This window comes from Dromaius novaehollandiae, chromosome 10, assembly GCF_036370855.1.
Source record: "Dromaius novaehollandiae isolate bDroNov1 chromosome 10, bDroNov1.hap1, whole genome shotgun sequence".
Classification (NCBI taxonomy): Eukaryota; Metazoa; Chordata; class Aves; order Casuariiformes; family Dromaiidae; genus Dromaius; species Dromaius novaehollandiae.
In genome coordinates this window covers 5,839,165-5,859,367 of record NC_088107.1, presented here as the reverse complement: position 1 = coordinate 5,859,367, position 20,203 = coordinate 5,839,165, and the positions used below count along the sequence as shown (strand labels likewise).

General features: G+C 53.4%; 1 protein-coding gene across 2 annotated transcripts; it reads left to right on the top strand.

Moving 5' to 3' along the window:
• Window positions 1-10,919: 10,919 nt before the first annotated feature.
• On the top strand, window positions 10,920-18,825 carry NR2F2 (nuclear receptor subfamily 2 group F member 2). Of its 2 annotated transcripts, none has more exons than XM_064517920.1 (3): window positions 10,920-12,626; window positions 13,958-14,506; window positions 17,256-18,825. In XM_064517920.1, the coding sequence occupies exons 1-3, from the start codon at window positions 12,182-12,184 to the stop codon at window positions 17,528-17,530; spliced, it is 1,269 nt and encodes a 422-aa protein (XP_064373990.1). In that variant the 5' UTR covers window positions 10,920-12,181; the 3' UTR covers window positions 17,531-18,825. The 2 variants fall into 2 exon arrangements, with proteins under 2 accessions (XP_064373990.1, XP_064373991.1); XM_064517921.1 differs by having other exon boundaries at window positions 10,926-12,626; window positions 13,979-14,506.
• Window positions 18,826-20,203: the final 1,378 nt, after the last annotated feature.

The window sequence follows — 20,203 nt, the reverse complement described above, 5'->3', positions numbered from 1 at the left end:
ATGTGATATAACACAAGCTTGTCAAGGGAGAGTAAACGTGCCATTTTTCACTGTTTGCTGCTGTCCCTTTGCTTTTAAGTTTTCAGTTTAGCTTTAACTCTTTAATGTGAAAATTCTTCGTACAAATTTCCCTTGGTCAAACGCACTGGATTATTTTGGGTAAGACTGATTAATTTCTTACAGGTAGAAATTAGAATTTGATATAAACTAATATCACATCATTTTAAATATAGTCTGCAAACATAAGGAAGGGAAATATAAAGAAAATGATATGGAGATTGATAGGCAGTTGAAACTTAAACCTTGAAAGCAGACAAGTATTTTACTATTGGGTAAAGCAGCTCATCTTAATTTAATTCAGGACATGGAGTTTAAAATATGCACTCAAAATATTTCCAAGAAAGCTGCAACCTTTCAGAGGAGAGAGATAAGAATGTGTTTTAATTATAAGGTTATAAATATGCAATTTTTTAACAATCCCCTAATGTAATATGTAATAATGTTCAGTTGCAGCTACATATTTCTCTGTCTGCATGTATCCCTGGCCAGAGTTTCTGGGCTTTTTTTAATATTATTATTTTATTTTTTCATGATAGTTCGATCTCTATTTATGTCATGTCTCAGGCAGGCCCTGGAAAATAGGAACTGCTAGCGTAAATAATCCATCTTTCTGTATTTTTAAACTATCGCAGAATAAATAAATAATGGTTCCTTTTTACAACTGCTGGGTTAGTATTAGAAGTAGGAATATGAAATATTTAGACACGTTATTTCAAACTTTCTAATTGCTTCTGATTCTGCTAATTATTTTTGATAATGTCACTCAGAAATCAAAAAAAAACTCTAAAGAGTTCATTATTAGGACTGCTGAAAGGAAAAGGAGTCAGATATAAGACAGCAAGTATAATTTGGTTTTAACTTTTTTTTTATTTTCGCTGACTGCTAAGCTATATCATTTAGTGGAATGATGGCTACAATTTAATTCTATATTCAGAGCCTGTTAAATAGGGAAGGAGCTGAGACATTCAGCTGGGATATTGTTTGCTAGCTCAATTAGTATCCAAAGAATCTGAAAGTACAATAAATGTATCTGAAGATCATAGCTAAACAAACTTACCAAAAAGTACCCACCTCTCTCAGCAGCTCACGTATTTCTGCCTTCTGACTGGGAGAAACAAGCAGTTCAGCTGCAGAGGTTAAGGCTGGCGTATGGCAAGGTTTGTGAGAAATGCAAAGAAACCTGTATTTCACTCAACAATTTCATTGCTTAAACATAGAGTTTAGAAGCATCTTTTCCTTAAACATGTGGTTCAATAGCATTTTCTTCAAAGGAACAATTCAATGTGTTAAAAGATTTAAGAACAAAGAATGTGGAGCAAAATGCAAATTTTTACAGTGTTATACTGTGTATGCAATTATGTATGTAGGCAGATAGATATAATTTGAGAGTTATTAACTTTCAACATCAATGATGTATCCTGAATCAATACAATGTAACTACCTATTAAAATATAAACCAGGTGTGTTAACAGACAAATACGGGCTGAGAATCTTTTCTAGATTTTTTTTTCTTTAAAGATTATAGCTCTACTATGGACGAGAAGCTAAAGAGATTGCTGCTGCTCCTAAAGATGGAGATTGCTTTGCTTTTTGCAATATCTGACGTTTCTAGACTGTTTCATTTCCTCCACGTTTGAAAAACGATTAAAAAAAAAAACAATCTGAAATGCTGTAAAGGGAATGAATCGTCTCACAAACGTCCGTATATTTAGGCACCTCCCGGTGCATGGGAAAGGAAAGTTCCCTTTCATTTCCATTTTCCTTTGGATCAGGGGAGGGGAATGCAAGAGCAGGGAGCAGAAATCATTTTCAACCTTGCACCCCCGTTGCAGCTCCCACTGTTGCAGCTCCCTTTCTCCCTCCCCCGAGCACACACACACTTTAGATTAGCGCAGTTAACCCTGGCTCTGCGCTGGAGAGGGAAGGGTTAATGAAACCGAGCTCTTTGCGACCTCCAGGGTCAGACTCTTCCTATCTGCAATCTAAGGAATTAGGTAAGGAGGTTATAAGATTATAGTGAAAGGAGTTATAGGCCCTCGTAGCCTCACACCTGAACATATTGGTCTAATCCACTGGGATTCTTAAAAATCGCTTCAGCTATGGAAAACTGTTAATTAGGCTGTGTCTATCCCGAGGTTTCCTGTTGCACTAGTGATCCAGCAGAGCTGCCTGAACTCTATAGGCTAGCATGAAATGCAGTTAATATGCCTATATTTTCCCTCTCCACAACTAAAAGCAGCAGCAGGCACCGATTTCGGGAGAAAGCAGAGTCTGGGTGAAATGCACCCCCCGAAAGGAACAAAAGTCACTTTTCCCCTTCACCCCCTCGCCCGGAGTGACCGGCAGGCTATTTGCAGCTGTTTCTAACTTCAGTGTTTGTTTACAGTAGCAAAATTAGCACTTTGAGGAGAAGTGAAAAGCTGTTTTCACATCAGTTTTCCTCTCCGCTTCCTAGCTTCGGCTCGCTTTCCTCCCTCCCAGCTCGCAGCATCCTGCAAACTGCGGCTCAAACTTTCCCTCGCTCCCGTGACTTAGCTCTCTGCGGCCCCATCCTATCGCTTCTGCAGAAAAACACACGCGGAGAAGGTACCGTTTGGACACGGCCCAAATATCAACGATTCGAGGCAAAAACCGCCGAGTTTCCCTAAAGGACCCGCTTTGGTGGCGGCTGGCAGCGCCCTGCCCCTGGCACCGGCACGGTCGTGTGTCCCCAGCAGCCTCCCTGCTCCGCCCGGCCCCCTCGGCGAGGCTCCTGCACCTGAGGCTCCGCTGCAGGTTCCCCGCAGCAGCAGCCCCCCCAGCGAAATATTTCCAAGCCCCGACTGAGTTGAGCCATTTTGCCATTTCCCGAAATGCGGATTTCGGATGCCACTTGTGGTCTCCCTCGAATGGCAGTAATCTGTAGATTACACACTGCGAGGCTTGTCATTACGTGGGTAAAATGAGGTGGTTAAACGCTAAAATCCATTTTACTCACCACATTTGCTTGGGGAGGGAGTTGGGGGGGGGGGGAGGAGAGGGGAGAACAAACTTGGACGAGGAGGATCCGCAACCCTCGCACCAGAGGAGCATCTGCCCTGGCCGCTGGTGCTAGAGACATCCCTGCCTGGTGGACACCCAGCTCTGGGGTCCCCTCAACTTGGTCTCAAAGTCAGGCGGCCGCTTCCTCCGTCCGCTCGCTCCCATGTCTTTTGTCCCCATTTTCGTGGTGTCTCGGGCATTGCTCTACAGGGGAGGCAGATCTTTCCCTGCCTCTCCTGCATCTACCCGGTAGCATTTCTAGCCTGCTCTCCCCCCGTTTGCCTCTCTCCTGTGTGTTCCTGATTCCTCGCTAGCTGGTGCGAGTCTTTAGAAATGTGGGTCTTACCCCGTCCCTACCTTCGCCGGCTCTGATTAGATATTATTTTTTCATTGGCTCTGCTACAATGGGTTCCTCCCTTTCATCTCTCGATCCGTTTTCCCCCTCCCGGTATAACCAAATCCATGAAATTCACAGCCTCTCTCTTTGACACGACTGGCTCGTCTAATCACTCCATATCGATTTCCCTAACTCTTTTCATCCAGCTGAAGACACATCTTAAAACACTCCAAGCCAGAGTGTGCTCTTTGCTTTATACACACTAATAAAATGATTTACCCTTCTCTCTCTGCTCTCCTCGCAGGAGAAAATCGTTCAAGTCCCGGCTATTTGTGTGTGATCAGTAAATATTTAGTGTGGCGACATCTTCAGCTCCTCTCCTGATCAATACGCAACCCAACAGGAGGTGGACTATTGTCCGGGAGTGACTTGCTGAGATCTCCTTTAGATGAATACTTTGCCCCCCATACAGTCTGTGAGGATTTATCCTCCAAGGTAACCCGTAAAGAGAGAAATAGAGCCTTTAAAAACGTCTGTTTCTAACCTGTTTACTTTGACATTAACCCACCTACGCAAGGAATGGCTTATTCTTCCCTCTCTCCCATCTCGCTCTGATGCTCCAGCACTTCCAAAATGCAGCTGGAAAATGAATATCAAACTGGGCAGCTGCTTCGCTTCCCTGCACCCCTCTATTCCCTCTTCCCCGGCCCCTCGAGTTCAAACCCGTCCTGTCTCTGCCGTGCAGTGCCACATTAAAGGGGGGATTTCCGCGGGGGTCGGTGGCTCAGCCTCCCCCGCAGCATCCCTCGGCGCCGGCCGTGCTCACACGGCTTTTCTCGGCGAGGGGGCGAACGACGGTGCCCGGGACCACGGGGCGCCCCGGCACCTCCCTCCGCTTCTCCTCGCAGCACCCCGGAGCTCTGCCGGCAGCAGCCTGAGACTGAGTCAGGACTGAGGGTGGGGTGGGGTTTTTTTGGTTTGCTTGTTTGGCTGTTTGTTCGTGGTTTTTAACGATATGGAAAATCTGCAGAAGGAAGAAAGGGAGAGGGAGAAGAGCCTGCGGTGACGAGCGCGTCCCCGGGGTGCTAAAATGCACCGGAGAGAGGAGTTCGCGGGTGATGCTTTCTCCCGATCTGTTATTTCACTCCCGGGAAAGCCTGCGCCTCGCCTAGGAAACATTTCCAGGTGTAATGAGCCCGGGCTTAAGCAGCGCGTCCCCGCCGGGCGCCGGCGCGGGGCTGCGCGGGGCTGCGCGGCTGCCGAGCAAGGTGCGCGCAGAGGCGCCTGGCAGAGCCCGGGCTGCTCCGGGCGCCGCAGCCTGCGGCGATGCCCCGCTCTCCATCTCAGTCCCCCGGGTGGGCTCCTGCACACAGGCTACAGGGGAAGGCATTTACCCCTATACATGTGCATTGCGTGCGTACGTGTTGGATAAATACGTGGCTCTGCGTTGCAGACCTGCGACTGTGATCCAGACCTAAAGCCAGCCACGTCCACCTGTTAGCTCTGTTTAGAAACCACTTTCCCTAATGGCTTTTCGCTAACTTATTCAGCCCGTTACTCGAGTATGGGAGGCAATGGAGGGGAAAAATCCATATGAAAACCTGCTCCAACCTCTCTTCCAGAGGACACTTTACACACCTTGCCTAGACAGGGCTCCTATAGAGCGCTTATCTCGCGAATATATCTTTATACTAATGCATACTTAATTGGTCTGTCTTGACTGTCCATATAAAACAATTTAATTAGGGTGCTTTCTGCTTTGGAAAGAAAGAAAAAAAAATCTGCCCAGCATTTATTGTATTTAGCACCAATACAGGCAGAAAATGTTGCACAAGTTTTTGGTTGAAAGAGCACCTATGTGTCCATTGAAGGGCGTTGATCCGAAAAGACAGAGAGGACAAGTAAAATCGATTTGAAGCGACCCTCTCTGTCCCTTTCACACCATTCAGACACTCCATTCCTTCTAAGACAAAGACCCAGCGCCTTGGGAATGCTGGCAAGGGGGAAAAAAGGGAGGAAAAAAAAGGAAAAAAAGGGCTTCAATCCCCCTAAGCAAAAGGGAGAGCTCTGAAATTCCTTCATATTGCTGTTATTTCCCCCCAAGATATGATGAGCTCCAGGATTTTCTTCAGTTCGGCGTCTAACATTTCTGCTGCGAGGAATGTCCCTGCAATGGGAGGAGGTAATTATGGCTATTAGTGCGGCGAGCCCGGCCTCAGCCCTGGCCACTCGCAGGCTTTTAGGGTTAAAATAGCCCTCACCTCTGACCCCTGCAGAGCAAAGTTGTAGCTATCGCCACAAGTTGGGCCAAAGTTTTCAAATCCGGGGCCGTGCAGCATCGCGGGGGACGGGGCACGGGGGACGGCTGCTCCCTGGAATCGCTTTTGCTTTGGGTTTAAATCGTGGTTAAATCGCATTTCCCTCCTGCTCTTTCCAGATAATACCTTCTGGAGGGCTGGGGGGATCTGGGAATGCCCTGCTCCCGCTACCTTTCCCCCTGCTCTTTACATTTGTGTTGAATTTGGCAGTTTGTTTTCAAGCACGAAAACGGTTATCATCGGTCTGAATTACTAGGTCACCCTCTCATCCACCGAGCTCGAGAATAACCCGGGGGGGGCCACATCTCCCCCCCTTCAGGCTTTCCCCACCGCCACCACGACCCGGTCAGCTTCACAGAAAAACAGCATTTGGGAAAGGGGAGAAAAGCCTCAATTCGCCTCCTGTGGCTTTTGCACACCTTCACGACCCCCCGTTAGGGGAGTTTTGGAGCTGGGGGGGAGCGAGCGAGGAGAGGGGGAGCTGCAGATGCCAGCATCCCTCTGGCAACAATAAAAAATCACCCGGCTGGGCTGTGTCTCCATCTCCCATGTACTGATTAGACTGAACAGGAGTGGGAACCTGCGTAGCCCATATTGACGGTATTAACGAGCAGTTAAAAGATTTATCCCCGCGCTGATCGATGCCGCCGCCCGGCCCGGCCCGGCCTCCCCGGCCGCCCGCAGGCCGCGGCCGCCCGCCCGCTGCCGCGGCGCGGCGCGAGGGGCCGAACGGGCGCCGTGAGCTCCAGCAGCCCGGTAACCGCGCAACTAACGCGCCGCGCTGCGCGGGGCTTCGCTCCCGCTGCCAGGCGAGCGGAGGCTGCGCTTGCCGGGGGGACCCGCTCCGCACCGCGACCCCCCCCCCCCCCGCCGCCACCCCCCCCGTCCCCGACCCCCCCACGCGGACACGGACACGGACACGGACACGCACGGAAAGCAGCAGGGCTCCGCTAGCCGGGCAGCATCCTCCTGCCACGGGCGGTGCGATGCAGCCCAAATCGTCCCAACCGGGGGTCCCGCTGCCCCCCTGGGGCAGGGGCCGCAGAGCTGCTATTTCTGGCGGCCGAGAGGCTGAGCCTCCTCCTAGCCGTGTTTTTTAATAAAATAAAATAAACGTGCTCGCCATGCCGAAAAGTTGCCATGTTTGTGAAGGGGGTGGGGAGAATGTCTCCGAGGGTTGCAATTAGCAACAAATGATTATTGCAACGGATTTGGGGGGATGAGAAAATGTGGAGCACCTCTTCCTCGCTGGGATCTCGGGGGCAGGGAGCGAGGGAGAGAGGGGGAGCGAGGGAGAGAAGGAGAGAGAAAGAGAGAGAGAGAAAGAGATTGCTGATTAGCCCGGATCCTTTCCCAACTTGCTTTAGCGTGTGCTTGCGTTCCCTGCCGACCCTACACAGGACACTATATATTTTTTCCCCTTCGGTGCATGTGTTGATAGTTCAGCCTGTAGTTGTCTGCGGTTGGCTTTTTCTTTTTCTTTTTTTTTTCCCTGCCGGGGAAGGGGAGAAGTGGGGAGGGGGGGCCGAAATCGGTCGCATCCATCCTACCCCCACAGCCATTAAGTTAGATTTTCCTCTCTTATTTTTTTTGCTCCCCAATTGGAAGAGTGGGTTGTGATTTTTTTTTTTCAAGTCTCGCCTTTCCAGCTCCAAACAAGGTGTAGCGAGCCGCTCTTCCTTCTAAGGAATGAAATGAGAGACAAGGATCACTCAAAGCCAGCTCCCACCTTGGGCTCGGGGATTTTTTCTTAAAGGCGAGGCGCACATTCCTAAGCAGCTGTGTACAAAGCCCCCCCCGAAATCTTGTCTGTGTAAAGTTAGAGTGTGTTCAGGATTTTTTTTCCTCTCTCCCAAGGCTGATCGCTAATAACACATCGAAAGCACTTCCCTTTAGGTTGTGGGAAATCTATTCCCTTCACCTTGCCTCCTTTTTTCCCCCCCCTCGAAGGCTGTAACTTTACTTTTTTTTTTTCTATCAGTTTGCACAATCGCTTAGATAAACACCGAGAAGGAGCCTTCTCTGTAATTACCCAACGCGCATCTTTCTGGGGGGCAAACAGCGGTTTGATCATTTTTTGTGTTTGTTTGTTTCACCTGCCAAACTAAAGGAGAGGTAGAAAAAGGAAGATGCAAGCGATTTGGGACCTTGAACAAGGCAAATATGGTTTTGGTATGTTTACTTATAGTTTTTTTTCCTTCTTCTCTGACACTTTTTTTTTTCGGGCAATGTGTTGTGATTCTTGTGTTTCTCTTTTAAGGAAAACAAAAAATCCAAAAAAGCAAATGTTAGCTAGCGCGCGTCTGGAGCGATCGTTTCTAAGGTTACGTGGGTTGCTGCAAGGAGGGGACGAGGGGAGGCGGGGGGGACCCGGGTGCCTGCGGTTGCGGCCCCCTCCCTCAGCGCGGCCTTTCGCGAAATAAAGCCAGCAGCAAACAAACAAACAGCGGCGCGGGGCCGGCGGCCGGCAGCGGCGCGGGGCAGCCAGCGCCTCCGCCGCCGCCGCCGCCGCCGCCGCGCCGAGCCCGCTCCGCGGCCGCGGGCCGCCCCGCTCGCGCGCCCGGGGCCGCCGGGGCCGCCGCCGCGCCGGGAGCCGCGCTGCGCCGCGGAGCCCTCCGCGGCCGCGCGAGTACAATGGGGAGAAGCAGGAACGGACTCACCCTGCGGAGGTGGGGTTGGCACTTCGGCGGCGGCTTTGCGGCGGTCGCTTATCCTTCTAATTACGGTGATCATTGCGAGAGACGTGGATCTGGCTTTAAGCGGCAAAAGTGTTTCGCTCTGGCAGCAGCACGCGAGGCACGGTTCCTCATTAAAAAAAAAAAAATCACAAAACAGGATCCCCCCCCCCTTACCACTCTTCTTTAAAAATACCTATTCGGCACAGGGCTCGCAGAAACCCCGATGCGGAAATCTTACGGTCCGGTCTAGGAGTGCCCAAGGCAATTAATTTTAAATCCTTAGGAATTAATCAGATTAAAATGTACAGAAGTTTCATTCTCGAATGCATACGTGAGCCAAAAGTCGTTTCCCTTTAAGAGATCCTTTTCTTTTAAAGTTGAATTTTAGGCAGATAAGAGACTTACACTAGGGGGCAGACAGATACTGTACTTGCTCCAATCTTCAGCAATTTTTTTCCCTCTCTCGCAGCATATGCTCTGATTTAGCACTGTAAATTTTTCAGAGGACCCAACTCTGACAGCCCCTGGTGATTTTCAAAGTACCACAAGCCAGTGGTTAAAAATTGCATTGACTTGGAAGTTCAGAGGCACACAATAGGAGCCACTTTCCCTATTCATGGGACTTCAGTGTGGTGGAAGAGAAAAACACACACATACTACATTGAGGGAGAAGAGGAATTCATTGAATTCTGTTAGACGTAACTGCTTTCCACTGAGTTCAGAGCGAAACTCGGTATTTGTTCGATGCCGTATTCATATTGCGATTTAATCTAGAAAGAATTAGAGGACTGTTAGGCAGCTTTCTGCCAGGAAAGCAGCTTCCCTTGCCTTCCCTTCCGCCTTTTTTTTTTTTTTTCCTAAATCCTAAAGATTTACACCGGCTCTACCCTAAACTCTATTTTAGCAAAATAAATCCTTCCACTCCCTCTCATTAAAATAAATTTACATCTGCAGGAAAATGGCAGGAGGGATGCATTTATCCATTTGGGAAAGCGGTGCAGCCTTACTTTCCGAGCCGAGCAGTGCCTTTGTGACCGGGCTCGGGAAGGACAGGGGAGAATCTCCCCCGCTTTGCGAGGCGCTCGGCTTTCACACAGTATTTCGCGAAATTAGCTACAGTTCATTTTTGCATCCGTCTGTTCTGCCCCAGCCCGCTCGCAGGGGTGTTTGGAAATAAATAGCGAAGCACCTAATGGTGCTAATAGATAGTTATAGAGTTGCATCCGTCGAGGAGCAAACAGTTAATGCGGGGCATTCTTCATTAATGCTCGAGCAACCAGCATATAGGGGGGCTTTTAAGCGTCTATCAATGGCTTTTGATTTTTACGACCAGGCGTCCAAACTATTACTATTGTAGGTAGCGTGAAACCCGCTCTCTGTTCTGATTTCTGCGTCGGTGGAGGAGGTAGTAATGCTTTTCACAGGGTGAATTAATCCCGGTTGCGTGGTCAGATTTGCGCCGGGAAAGCTATTTTTCCCCAGGAAATTCGGCGGCAGCAGCAACGCGCGGCTGCCCCGCGTTGGCGGAGCCCCTGCGGCCGGGGCGCCCGGAGCCCGGCGGGGCGGGAGCCCGCAGCGCCGCGGGGCTCCGCTCCCTGCAGCGGGGGAGGCCGCGCGGCAGCCCGGGGGGTCCCGGCGCACCGGGGCAGGACGCCGCCGAGTCCGGGCGCTTCGCGCAACTTCGCGCCGCGCCGGCACCTGCGGCGGCGCTCGGGGGGCGCTCGCCAGGGTCCCCCCACAACGCGTTCCCCCTTGCCGCGGCGGCTCGCGGTTCTGGCCCGGCACCGCCGGTGCCCGCGGGGCGACGCATCGCCGGGTGAACGACCCGACCGAGTTGCGCGGGCGACGGCGGAGCGCGGCGCGGCCCCGCGGGCAGGCGGCGGCCGAGGGGCAGCGCCGCGGGGCTCCGCGCACCCCCGGGCCGGGCCGGGCGACCCCGGCCGCCCCCCGCCCCGCGCGGGGTCACCGCGCGCCGCGCTCAGGTGCCCGCGGAGCCGTCGCGGGGCGCTGCCCGGAGGCGCCGAGGCGCGGGCAGGCCGGGGCCCGGCCCCGCGCCCAGGTGAGGCGGCGCCGCCGGCCCCGACCCGCAGCGCGGCCCGGCCGGGGGGGGCGGAGGATTTAAAAGAGAAAAGAGGGGGAAAAGCCGCGAAGCGGCGGCGGCGGCGGCGGCGGGGCGGGGGGGGCGGCCCGGCCCCCGCCTCGGCGCGGCGCTGCCTCTAGGACCGCGCGGGCGGCGGCGGCGGCCATGAGCAGGCCGCGCAGGGCGGCGCGGCCCAATGAGGGCCGAGGGGCGGTCCGCGAGCTTTTGACCAGTCAAACGCCGTCGGTTGCCTTATAAGGCGAGCGGTCGCCATGGCAACGTGTGCTAAGTTGCAGCAGTTCGTGTCAAAGTTCACTCCGTAGCGAGCGGGGCGAGCGGCTGCTGGCGGGGCGCGCGCGCGCCGCTCCGCCGATAACGCGCCGCCGCCCCCCCCTCCCCTCCCCTCCCCTCCCCTGCGCGGCCCCGCGCGCGCGCCGCTGCCCGCGCTTTCGGGGGGCGCTGCCGGGGGGGGGCGGGGGGCAGCGCTCGCTCCCCCCTCTCTGTGGTGATCCCCCCCCCCCCGCGCGGCCGAGGAGCGATGCTGCGCGCTGGGTTGTGATCCTTCCCGCTCCCTCCTCCTCCTCCCCATCCCTCCTCCTCCTCCTCCTCCTCCTCCTCCTCCCGCTCCCCCTCTTTTATCATCCCGGCCGGCTGGGCGCTGCGCTGGCGAGTTGACTCCTTCCCTCCCCCCTCCCTCCCTCTCCTCCCCCCCCGCGGCCCCCTCCCCCCGCCCGCCCGCCCCGCGCGCCGTGAGCACCGGCGGCGCGGAGGCGCGAGCCCACTTGCGAGGCGGCACAAGCAGCATAAGGCAGCGCGCGGCGGCGGCGGCGGCGGCGGCGGCGGCACCCGAGCGGCGGCGGCACCCGGGCGGCGGCGGAGCGGCCCGCCAGCGGGGCAGGGAGCGGCGGCAGGACGCGGCGGCGACCCCCGAGACGCCGAGAGGCAGCGGGAGAAGCGGGCGCGGGGCGCGCTGCCCCCTCCGCGCGCGCGCATTAAAAATAATAATAATAATAATAACAATAATAATAATAATAATAAAAGCGGCGGCCCGGCGGAGCGGCGGAGAGGAAGAATTAAAGCGAGAGAAGGAGGGAGGAGAGACAGAGAGAGCGGAGGAGGAGGAGGAAAAAAAAAGAGGAGAGGAGGAAAAAAAAAAAGCCCACAAAAACAAAGCGACCGCGGTGGATGTGGCCGCCGCGGGCTGGACTTCCCCAAACTACGGCGACGGCGAGGAAAGTGCGCGGCGCGGCGCGCAGTGCGTAACCTCGCGCCCGTCCTGCCGCGGATGGCCTTCCTGAATGGCTGACGGCGAGCTGCCCTGGAGCTGGCCCCCCGGCGCCCGCCTCGCCTCCCGCGCCTCCGCGGCCGCCGCCCGCCGCTGAGGGCAGCCCCGCCGGCCCCGGCGCCGCTCGGCCCCTCTCTCCCCCGCCCCCTCCGCGCCCGCGGAGCGCCGGCCGCCGCCGCTCCGCCGCCCCCCCCCCCCGCCCCGCCCGCCAGCCAGCGCGGAGGGAAGAAAGCGAGAGGAGGAAAAAAAAAAAAAAAAAAAGCAAAACAACAAAAGGGAGCGAAAAAAGCCGCGGCGGCAGCACAGCGCGACTAACGGCGGAGCGGCTCCGCGCGGCCCAGCCCGGCCAACTTGGCGCATCCGCGGGGGAGCAGGAAGTTTGCGCGACGCGGTCCCCTAGATATGGCAATGGTAGTCGGCGCGTGGCGAGACCCCCAGGACGAGGTGGCCGGAGCCCCCGCCGGGCCCGGGGCCGCCGCGGCGCCGCCGGGCCAGGGGCCGCCGGCCGGGGCGCCGCACACGCCGCAGCCGCCGGGCCCCGGCGGCGCCCCCAGCGCGCCCGCGCAGCCCGCCGCGCCCGGGCAGCAGGGCCAGGGCGACAAGCAGCAGCAGCAGCAGCAGCAGCAGCAGCACATCGAGTGCGTGGTGTGCGGCGACAAGTCGAGCGGCAAGCACTACGGCCAGTTTACCTGCGAGGGGTGCAAGAGTTTCTTCAAGCGCAGCGTCAGGAGGAATCTCAGCTACACTTGTCGTGCCAACAGGAACTGTCCCATCGACCAGCACCACCGCAATCAGTGTCAGTACTGCCGCCTCAAAAAATGCCTCAAAGTTGGCATGAGACGGGAAGGTATTGGGATTTCATTTGTTTTCCAATTCTCACTCACTGCGGTTTTGGTTTTTTTTTTTTTTACTATTATTATTATTACTACTACTCTGACTATTTTTACCCTCCCCCCGAACCCCCAACCCAACCAGATCCTCCCCCCCCCCTTCCCCGAATAAACACAGAGAAACTTTCTGTAATGAAAGAAGGAGCTGGCGGGGCGGGTGGGCCGGGCGGGGGCTCCTGCATGCTTCCCCCGCTCCCTCATTGATTCGTGTTTGTTTTGGTTTTGCTGATGGAGGTTTGCTGGAAGTGGATTTCTAGTTTCACGCCGCTTAGCAGGGAGATGACGGCTCTGACGTGTGCTCACTTCTTCTTCTCCTTCTCTTTTTTTTTTAACGCTTCCCCCCTGCATGTCCAGCCTCACCCCGGCGCCTGCAGCAGCCCTGAGCGGGTGGATGCACGCAGAGCCTCGCCGGATAGACACACACATATATATATGTATATGTACATATATATATATATATGTATCCCCCAAGCCTTAGACTGCAATTTTGCACAGGCGGTTCGAATTATTCTTACAATGGGGCTCACCCTGCCGAGGCTGCACAGCACGGCGCCGTGCACGCCCGGCCGGATTGTGCTCCTAAAAAATATATAATATAATATCGTGTATATGTGTGTGCGTGTGTGTGCACACAGGGCAGCGCGCCGGTCCCTCCCGGCTGCCGCCGCGTCCCTGCGCTGCGCGGTGCCGGCTCGGCCCTGCGGGGCAGCGCGGTGCGGGCGGCGGATCCCGGCCGGGCGCCGCGGGCGCCTCTTTGTGCTGCCGCCGCGGCCCCTGCGCGGCCCCTGCGCGGCCCCTGCGCGCTCGCCGCCCCCGGGCAGCGCCGCAGCAGCGCGCCAGGCCCCGCGCAGCGCCCGGCCTCGCGGGGGGACCTGCGGCCGCGGCTCCTCCGTGTCGTGGTTTTTCGCTGTTTCTTTTCGAAAAGGGAAAGGGGGAAATATATATGTATGTATCGGCTGCGGGCGGGCGAGCGGGACCGGCGCTGCAGCGCTGCTGCCCTGCCTCCCCATCGCGCTGCCCCGGCCTCGGATCAACACGCCGTTGTGTTGCCGGGTGGCTGGTTGTTTTTTTCTTAAAAAAAAAAAAGGCTGCGATGGAGAAAAGCCCCCAGGCCCGCCGAGACGCCCCCTGCGTGGCCGCAGCACGGGGAGCGGCGGGCGGCGCGGCCCGAGCCGGCTGCTGCTGCGGCCGCGGCCGGGGGCGCAGCGCCGCGCTGCCCCCGCGCTGCGGGCCGCCGCCCGGCCGGGGCTCGGGCGCACGGTGGCAATTCAGATATTAATAGCTGTAGTTTCTTCTTTATTCACTGCAGCGGTCCAGAGGGGCAGAATGCCACCCACACAGCCAACTCACGGGCAGTTCGCCTTGACAAACGGGGACCCTCTCAACTGCCATTCCTACCTATCCGGATATATCTCCCTTCTCCTGAGAGCAGAGCCCTACCCCACCTCCCGCTTTGGCAGCCAGTGCATGCAACCCAACAACATCATGGGCATCGAGAACATTTGCGAACTGGCGGCTCGGATGCTCTTCAGCGCCGTGGAGTGGGCCAGGAATATCCCCTTCTTCCCCGACCTGCAGATCACCGACCAGGTGGCCCTGCTGCGGCTGACCTGGAGCGAGCTCTTCGTGCTCAACGCCGCGCAGTGCTCCATGCCCCTCCACGTCGCCCCGCTGCTGGCGGCCGCCGGTCTGCACGCCTCGCCCATGTCCGCCGACCGCGTGGTCGCCTTTATGGACCACATACGGATCTTCCAGGAGCAGGTCGAAAAACTGAAAGCCTTGCACGTCGACTCCGCAGAGTATAGTTGTTTAAAGGCCATAGTCCTCTTCACCTCAGGTAGGCGGCCTTTCTTTGCTCTCCCCCCCCCCCCGAAAAAAAATATTAATCCCACCCCCGGCCCCTCTCTGCGCGCTGCTCCGCTCGCCTCGCTGCCCGGGCCTGGGCCGCGCAACCCGCCTGCGCGGCGCCGTGCGCAGCGGCCGCGCACGCCGGGGCGGCGGAGGCGCCGCGCTCCGCTCCCCCCCCCACCTTTTCCCCGCCCCGAAAAACAATATTTTATTTAACACCGGAGCTCCGGGGTGTTGCATTTAATGACACGCATCCGAAGAGCGGCGAGAGCGGTTTGGCGGTGGGCAGTGCGAGTCGTTCTGTCAGCGGAACCACTTAAAAAAAAAACAGATTTTTTTTTATGGGCAGCCAGGAAGGGGGAGGAAAAAAGCCCTGCAGGATTAAAAAATGAATTAAAAAAAAAAGAAGTTAAACGTGCAAAGCTGAGCTTAAAATATGTTCCCTGCCATCTCGTAAAATAAAATAAATCAACTTCCCAAAGAGCTGCCTCTGATTTAAACGGGACGTGGCAGCGAGCAGTTCTGTGTCACTGAAGCTAAGGGGAAAAGTTTGCATTTGCACCCAGCAGGAACTGGATAGTCCAGAGCGAGTAGTGGGTGCGAGAAGATCATTGCCATGAGTAGCCGGGGACAGTATGAAAAAGTAAGAGGAGAGGGCAGCGAGGCTGCTGCACGACCACGCTGCTGCCGAGGAAGGAGCTCGAGGTGTTTCTTAGATAACCAAGGCGGGGGGGGGAAATATATGTGTCAACTTTTGCTGCCTTGAAATAGTCCATGAGTTATAAAGCAATAATTGAGTGCGTTGTGAAATCTAATTAGCTTGCACTAGGGTTTAACCTGAGTGAGTAATAAACCTGATATTAACTCTGGAGGCTAAATAATTTTTTTTTCTGGAAAAAAAAAATCTGCTTGCTAATTTGTGCAATGCGTTATCTCAGATCGCTAACTCTAAGGCTGCATCGGCAACACAGTGTGCTGGAGCCCTAGAAGTTTTGAGATGAAGTTTAAATACATATATATTTATTCTGTAGCTCATTTGAAAGCTTGGGAAAGTGGCCACGCGATAAACATATGAATGGAAGCAGGACCTGTAAAATAATTACTCATCGGAGTTTTTTAGAGCCTGATATCAGGAAACAGGAAAAAAAATGTAGTTTATGTGGGAAAAGAAGGGCTCACAATCCGCTCCTTGTTGTGTTAAAGGGGGTCTGGGGAACGAAGTCATTTTCTGGACTTTGTCCAGGTTCTGGGTCGTGACCTAAACTTCCTTTTATATATTATTGCTTTACACATAAAAAACTTCTCCCCCCCCCCAAATTACTTGTGCTCGAGTCCTGAGGTGATCAATTAGCAGGGCGCATCCAGCCGCAGGGGGACACGGAGCAGCACCGGCTGGCGGAGGGGCGCTTAGCTGCTTTTCGGACGTTTTTTAGGATGCCTTTTCCCTTCCCTCGCTGGGGGGGCTCAGCCAGGACCCCCCCCCCGGGCCAGCACCTCCCCCCCCAGCCCCTGCCTCCCTCCCAAACCGCTCCTGAGAAAACAATCGTCCGAGCCTGTCGTAACCGCTTAATTTATTACTATTTTCAAAATGTGAGGCCTGGCGTGTGAATTGCCTCCCAACGAGATAAATGTGCCTCGTTATCTGATTCGGGGGCGATAGCAGCCTGCAGGAAAGGGGGTCCTGCCCGCAGCTGCGGCAGCACCCCGAGAAGAGCCGCTGAGGCAAAGCAGACCCCCACGGATGCATGTGCTGTTTGCTGCTGCCTCTTTTAAGGGGGGGAAAAAAGAAAAACCCGGGTTCTAATGACTCGCAGAATATGCATGTGTTAGCCCTGTGCCTAGGAAAGCCACAGGGAGGTCAGGTCACAACCTGTGCTCTTTCAGCACAGACGTCTCTGATTTAAAGGGAACTTATTGTATTTTAGCGTATCAGGAAAAAAAAATGTCCAGACCCTATCAGGGAGTTTTCTTCTTGTAAGGGCCTTTAGGTTTAAAAAGAAGAAGAAGAGGAAAAAAAAGAGGGGGGAGTGGAGGGGGGGGAAGAAAGAAAGAGAAAAGAAAAGAGGGGGGAAAAGAAACAGCTCAAATGAACAGAGAGATCACAGTTTGCATGGCTGCCTCTGAATAGGCTAAACTGACAAGATCAGTTTTAAAGGGCCACTTAAATCAGTTTCAAAGAGGGGAGAAAACCGCGCTGTCTTCTCGGGGGGAGAATCTGTTGCTGGATCCGGGGCGCCTTTATCTTCGGGTGGGCCCGGTTTTTTAGCGTGATTATTCCTAGCGCTGGTATTAGGGCTCCTTCTCAGCACATGGCAATTCCCGTCCAAGCGGGAGAGATACAGTGGCTTCCTACCCCCCTTTCTGCTCGAGCCTTCCCTCCTCCCGCCAGCCTCCCCCCCTAAAAATATAGCTCTCCCGAATTATGCTTGGGCAGCACCTCGTTGTCGAGCCCTCAGGTCTGCAGCGCAATTAGGAATCTCCAGCCTTGGAGATCCAGCCCTAAGGAGACCCTCCGGAGGAGAGAAGCGCAGCCACACGCACGCAGATCGTCCCTTTTGGTGAAACCCATCCAGCTCTGGGGGGCAAGGTGATGGCGCACGAGCTGCGCTCGATTCTAGCGACTGGAAAAAAAATCAAATTAAAATTAAAAAAAAAACTTTTTAATCTGATGATTGTTTTCTTTTTTCTTTTCTTTCTTTTTCTTTTTTGTTGTTTTTTTTTAATACACTTTCTTCTAGATGCCTGTGGTCTCTCTGATGTAGCCCATGTTGAAAGTTTACAGGAGAAGTCACAGTGTGCTTTGGAAGAGTATGTTAGGAGCCAGTATCCCAACCAGCCAACACGATTCGGGAAGCTATTACTACGTCTCCCCTCCCTTCGCACTGTCTCCTCTTCTGTCATAGAGCAATTGTTTTTCGTCCGTTTGGTAGGTAAAACCCCCATAGAAACCCTAATCAGGGATATGTTACTGTCTGGCAGCAGTTTTAACTGGCCTTATATGTCCATTCAATAAAATATTGGAGAGAGAAAAAAAAATTAAAAATTGAGAAGGGAGATGAAAGAGAGTGAAAGGAAAGCAAATGACGTTTGGGTTCTGGTTGTTTCTTAAATTTCCTTCTGCTAAGAAAGGATGTAAAAGGATGTTACAAGTTTGCTAAGAGAAGACAGGAAAAAATTAATGGACTGTGAATTAAAAAAGAGACTGTCAAATGAACTTTTACAGAATGCATTAAAAACTCCCGTGTCGTTCAGAAAAAAAAACTTGCTACTTATCATTTTTTGTAAAAAATTAAAAAAGAAAGAAAAAAGAAAGAAAGAAAAAAGGGAAAGAAGAAGAAAAGAAATGAGGGTGGGTTTTTTCTTTTTTTCTTTTTTCTTCCTTTTTTCTTTTTTGGGGTAAACTTTTTAAAAAAAATCTCGCTTAAAGTGCATTTAAAGGAAATTTGGAGAAAATTAGCAGAATGGAAGAAAGTAAGTCTTTTTTTTCCAAATTATTAATTGTCCTATGTGTCTATGTACCTATAGCTGTTCTTTTTTGTATTTTTCTGGTTTCAAACCAGTTTATTCTGTGGTTCTATAATAATTTTTGATATAATCTTGGCTTCTTTAAAAAAAAACTGTGTATCCTTAAAATATATGTTCTGAAAGAATTAAAACTGAGTCCACGAAAGTATCATAGGAAGAAAGGAAAAGAGAAAAAAAGCCCTCAACAACACAATGATGGAAGCGCACTTAAGGTGGTGACCCAAAATCTAGCTTGAAGCTGAGAGAGCTATAATTATATAGACCCGAATGAACCACACGTGTCATATAACTACCCCCAAATCTAGGTTTTTGATATTTCAGACAGAAAATGAACTGTGGGGATTTATTATAGGTAGAAGGAATTGTGTCCAAGACACACTACGGTTTTGATTTAAAAGCAAACAAACGAGCAAAGTGAACTTTTGTAATTTGAATTGGGTTCCACATAGTTCTTCATGAATTGTTATTAAACTCCTCTATCTGTTTGTATATTTGCAAGCCCTTTGTATTATAATAATTGTTGATATTTTCCCTTTTTAAAAAATACCATTGAAATCAGCATGACAAAATAACACTGTTGGCACTTATAGATAACGTGATTGATTCAGTATCTTAGAGTTTACAGTTTTGTGTTTAAAAAAACTGAAGGTTTTTTTTTAAGTGCAACATTTCTGTATACTGTAAAAGTTATAATAACTGAACTGTTTGGTCGAGTCTTTGTGTGTTATATTCCAAGGAAAATTGAAAGTATTCAGAAATTAAAATATTATTTGATATCTGAAACTTGTTTGGCTGTCATAAATGTCTTTCAGAAACCACCTTACTTCGCTATATAGTTTGCAGTCATTTCAGTCCATAGGCGATTGATTTGTTTGCTTGTCACAGTAAGTTTGTAGCAGATGTATTGTGGTGTATTTACCTGTCTAATGCCGGGATGGGGGCGGAGGAGCGAAGCTGGCGGTTGCTCTGTGGTTTTAGGAAGGACTGTGCTGCAGTGCACACCATCAGCCCCGTGCGCCTAACCCTGCTGTTGGTCACGCGTGGATTTTCTGGGGAAAGGCCCTCAGCTTGGTCACCCTCGCGTGCCTGCGTAGGGAAGGTCTGGTCGTGGAGCAGTGTGCGAAGGCTGGAGGTCAGGAGCCGGCGTGTGCGCGGCGTGGGGCGCAAACCGCGCGGCGCGGTCCCGCGGAGGCGCCCGGGCGCGCAGGGGCGAGGCAGGGCAGCGCTGTGAGATAGGGCAGGCGCCGGCGCGGAGTTTCCGCCAAGCGCCTGCGGTTTTTCCGCGTGCTCGGGAGTTGCCGTCTGTCGCTGTCACCGCGAGGTCTGCGGACGGAGTGGCGTGAGCTCCCGGCGCCGGGAGCCGGTGCGTCGTGTGCCCGCACCGTCAGCGGCCCGCGCGGTGCCCGTGGGGCTCTTTCCCTTTCCCCTTTTCCACGCTCCGGCCGCGCAGGGCGGCTCCGCGCGGGCGGGCCAAGCGCGGGGGCGCCGGGCGGCCGCGGAGGGCTCCTTGCGCCGCTTCGCCTCCCCGCCGGGCTCCCTCTGCGCGGCCGCTCGGAGCGCCGGCCCCGCGCACGGCTCCGCGGAGGGGGCTCGGGCTGCGCAGGCGAGCAGAGCCCGGTGGGCAGCGCGCTGCGGCCGGGCACATCTGCGCCGGGGGGGGCGGCGCGTTTGAGCAGAGTTTCCCATCCGAATCATGGCTCCTCTCCTCTAAATATATAAATATATATAAATATATAAATACACTATTATTGCAGGGGATTGCTGACCTCTAGATTTAGCTTTTCCTACTGCAGGCGCTACCCGTGTGAGCGTGTGTGTGAAGTTTCCGTGCTTGCTACGAACGCAGGATCTCGACTTGTTTGTTTTGTGTTAGTTGATTGTAAACAAGCATTTGTTGTAAATTGTTATTGGCATTAAATTATAATTTATGATTTCCAAATCCAAAACATTCTCCGCTTTTTATGTTTTAAAGCCTGTAGGCGCTCTCTGTAAGTTCCTTGCAGCAAGCTTTGGGTCACGGGGAATCGTAGTAAACAGAAAATGCACCCGGGTGAAAGAAAAGCGCACACACGCACGCACGCACCGCCCGGGCCCGGCGTATCTGCCTGCGGGGCTCGGAGGAGGATTTGTTTAGGGACTTCAGTTAGTTTTAAGTTTATAG

Excerpts from the sequence above, each read along its gene's own strand:
- NR2F2 (XM_064517920.1), top strand. The coding sequence starts at position 12,182 with ATGGCAATGGTAGTCGGCGCGTGGCGAGACCCCCAGGACGAGGTGGCC. Across the intron at positions 12,627-13,957 it reads AGTTGGCATGAGACGGGAAG|TTTCTTCTTTATTCACTGCA; the intron begins GTATTGGGATTT and ends TAATAGCTGTAG. Across the intron at positions 14,507-17,255 it reads CATAGTCCTCTTCACCTCAG|ATGCCTGTGGTCTCTCTGAT; the intron begins GTAGGCGGCCTT and ends ACTTTCTTCTAG.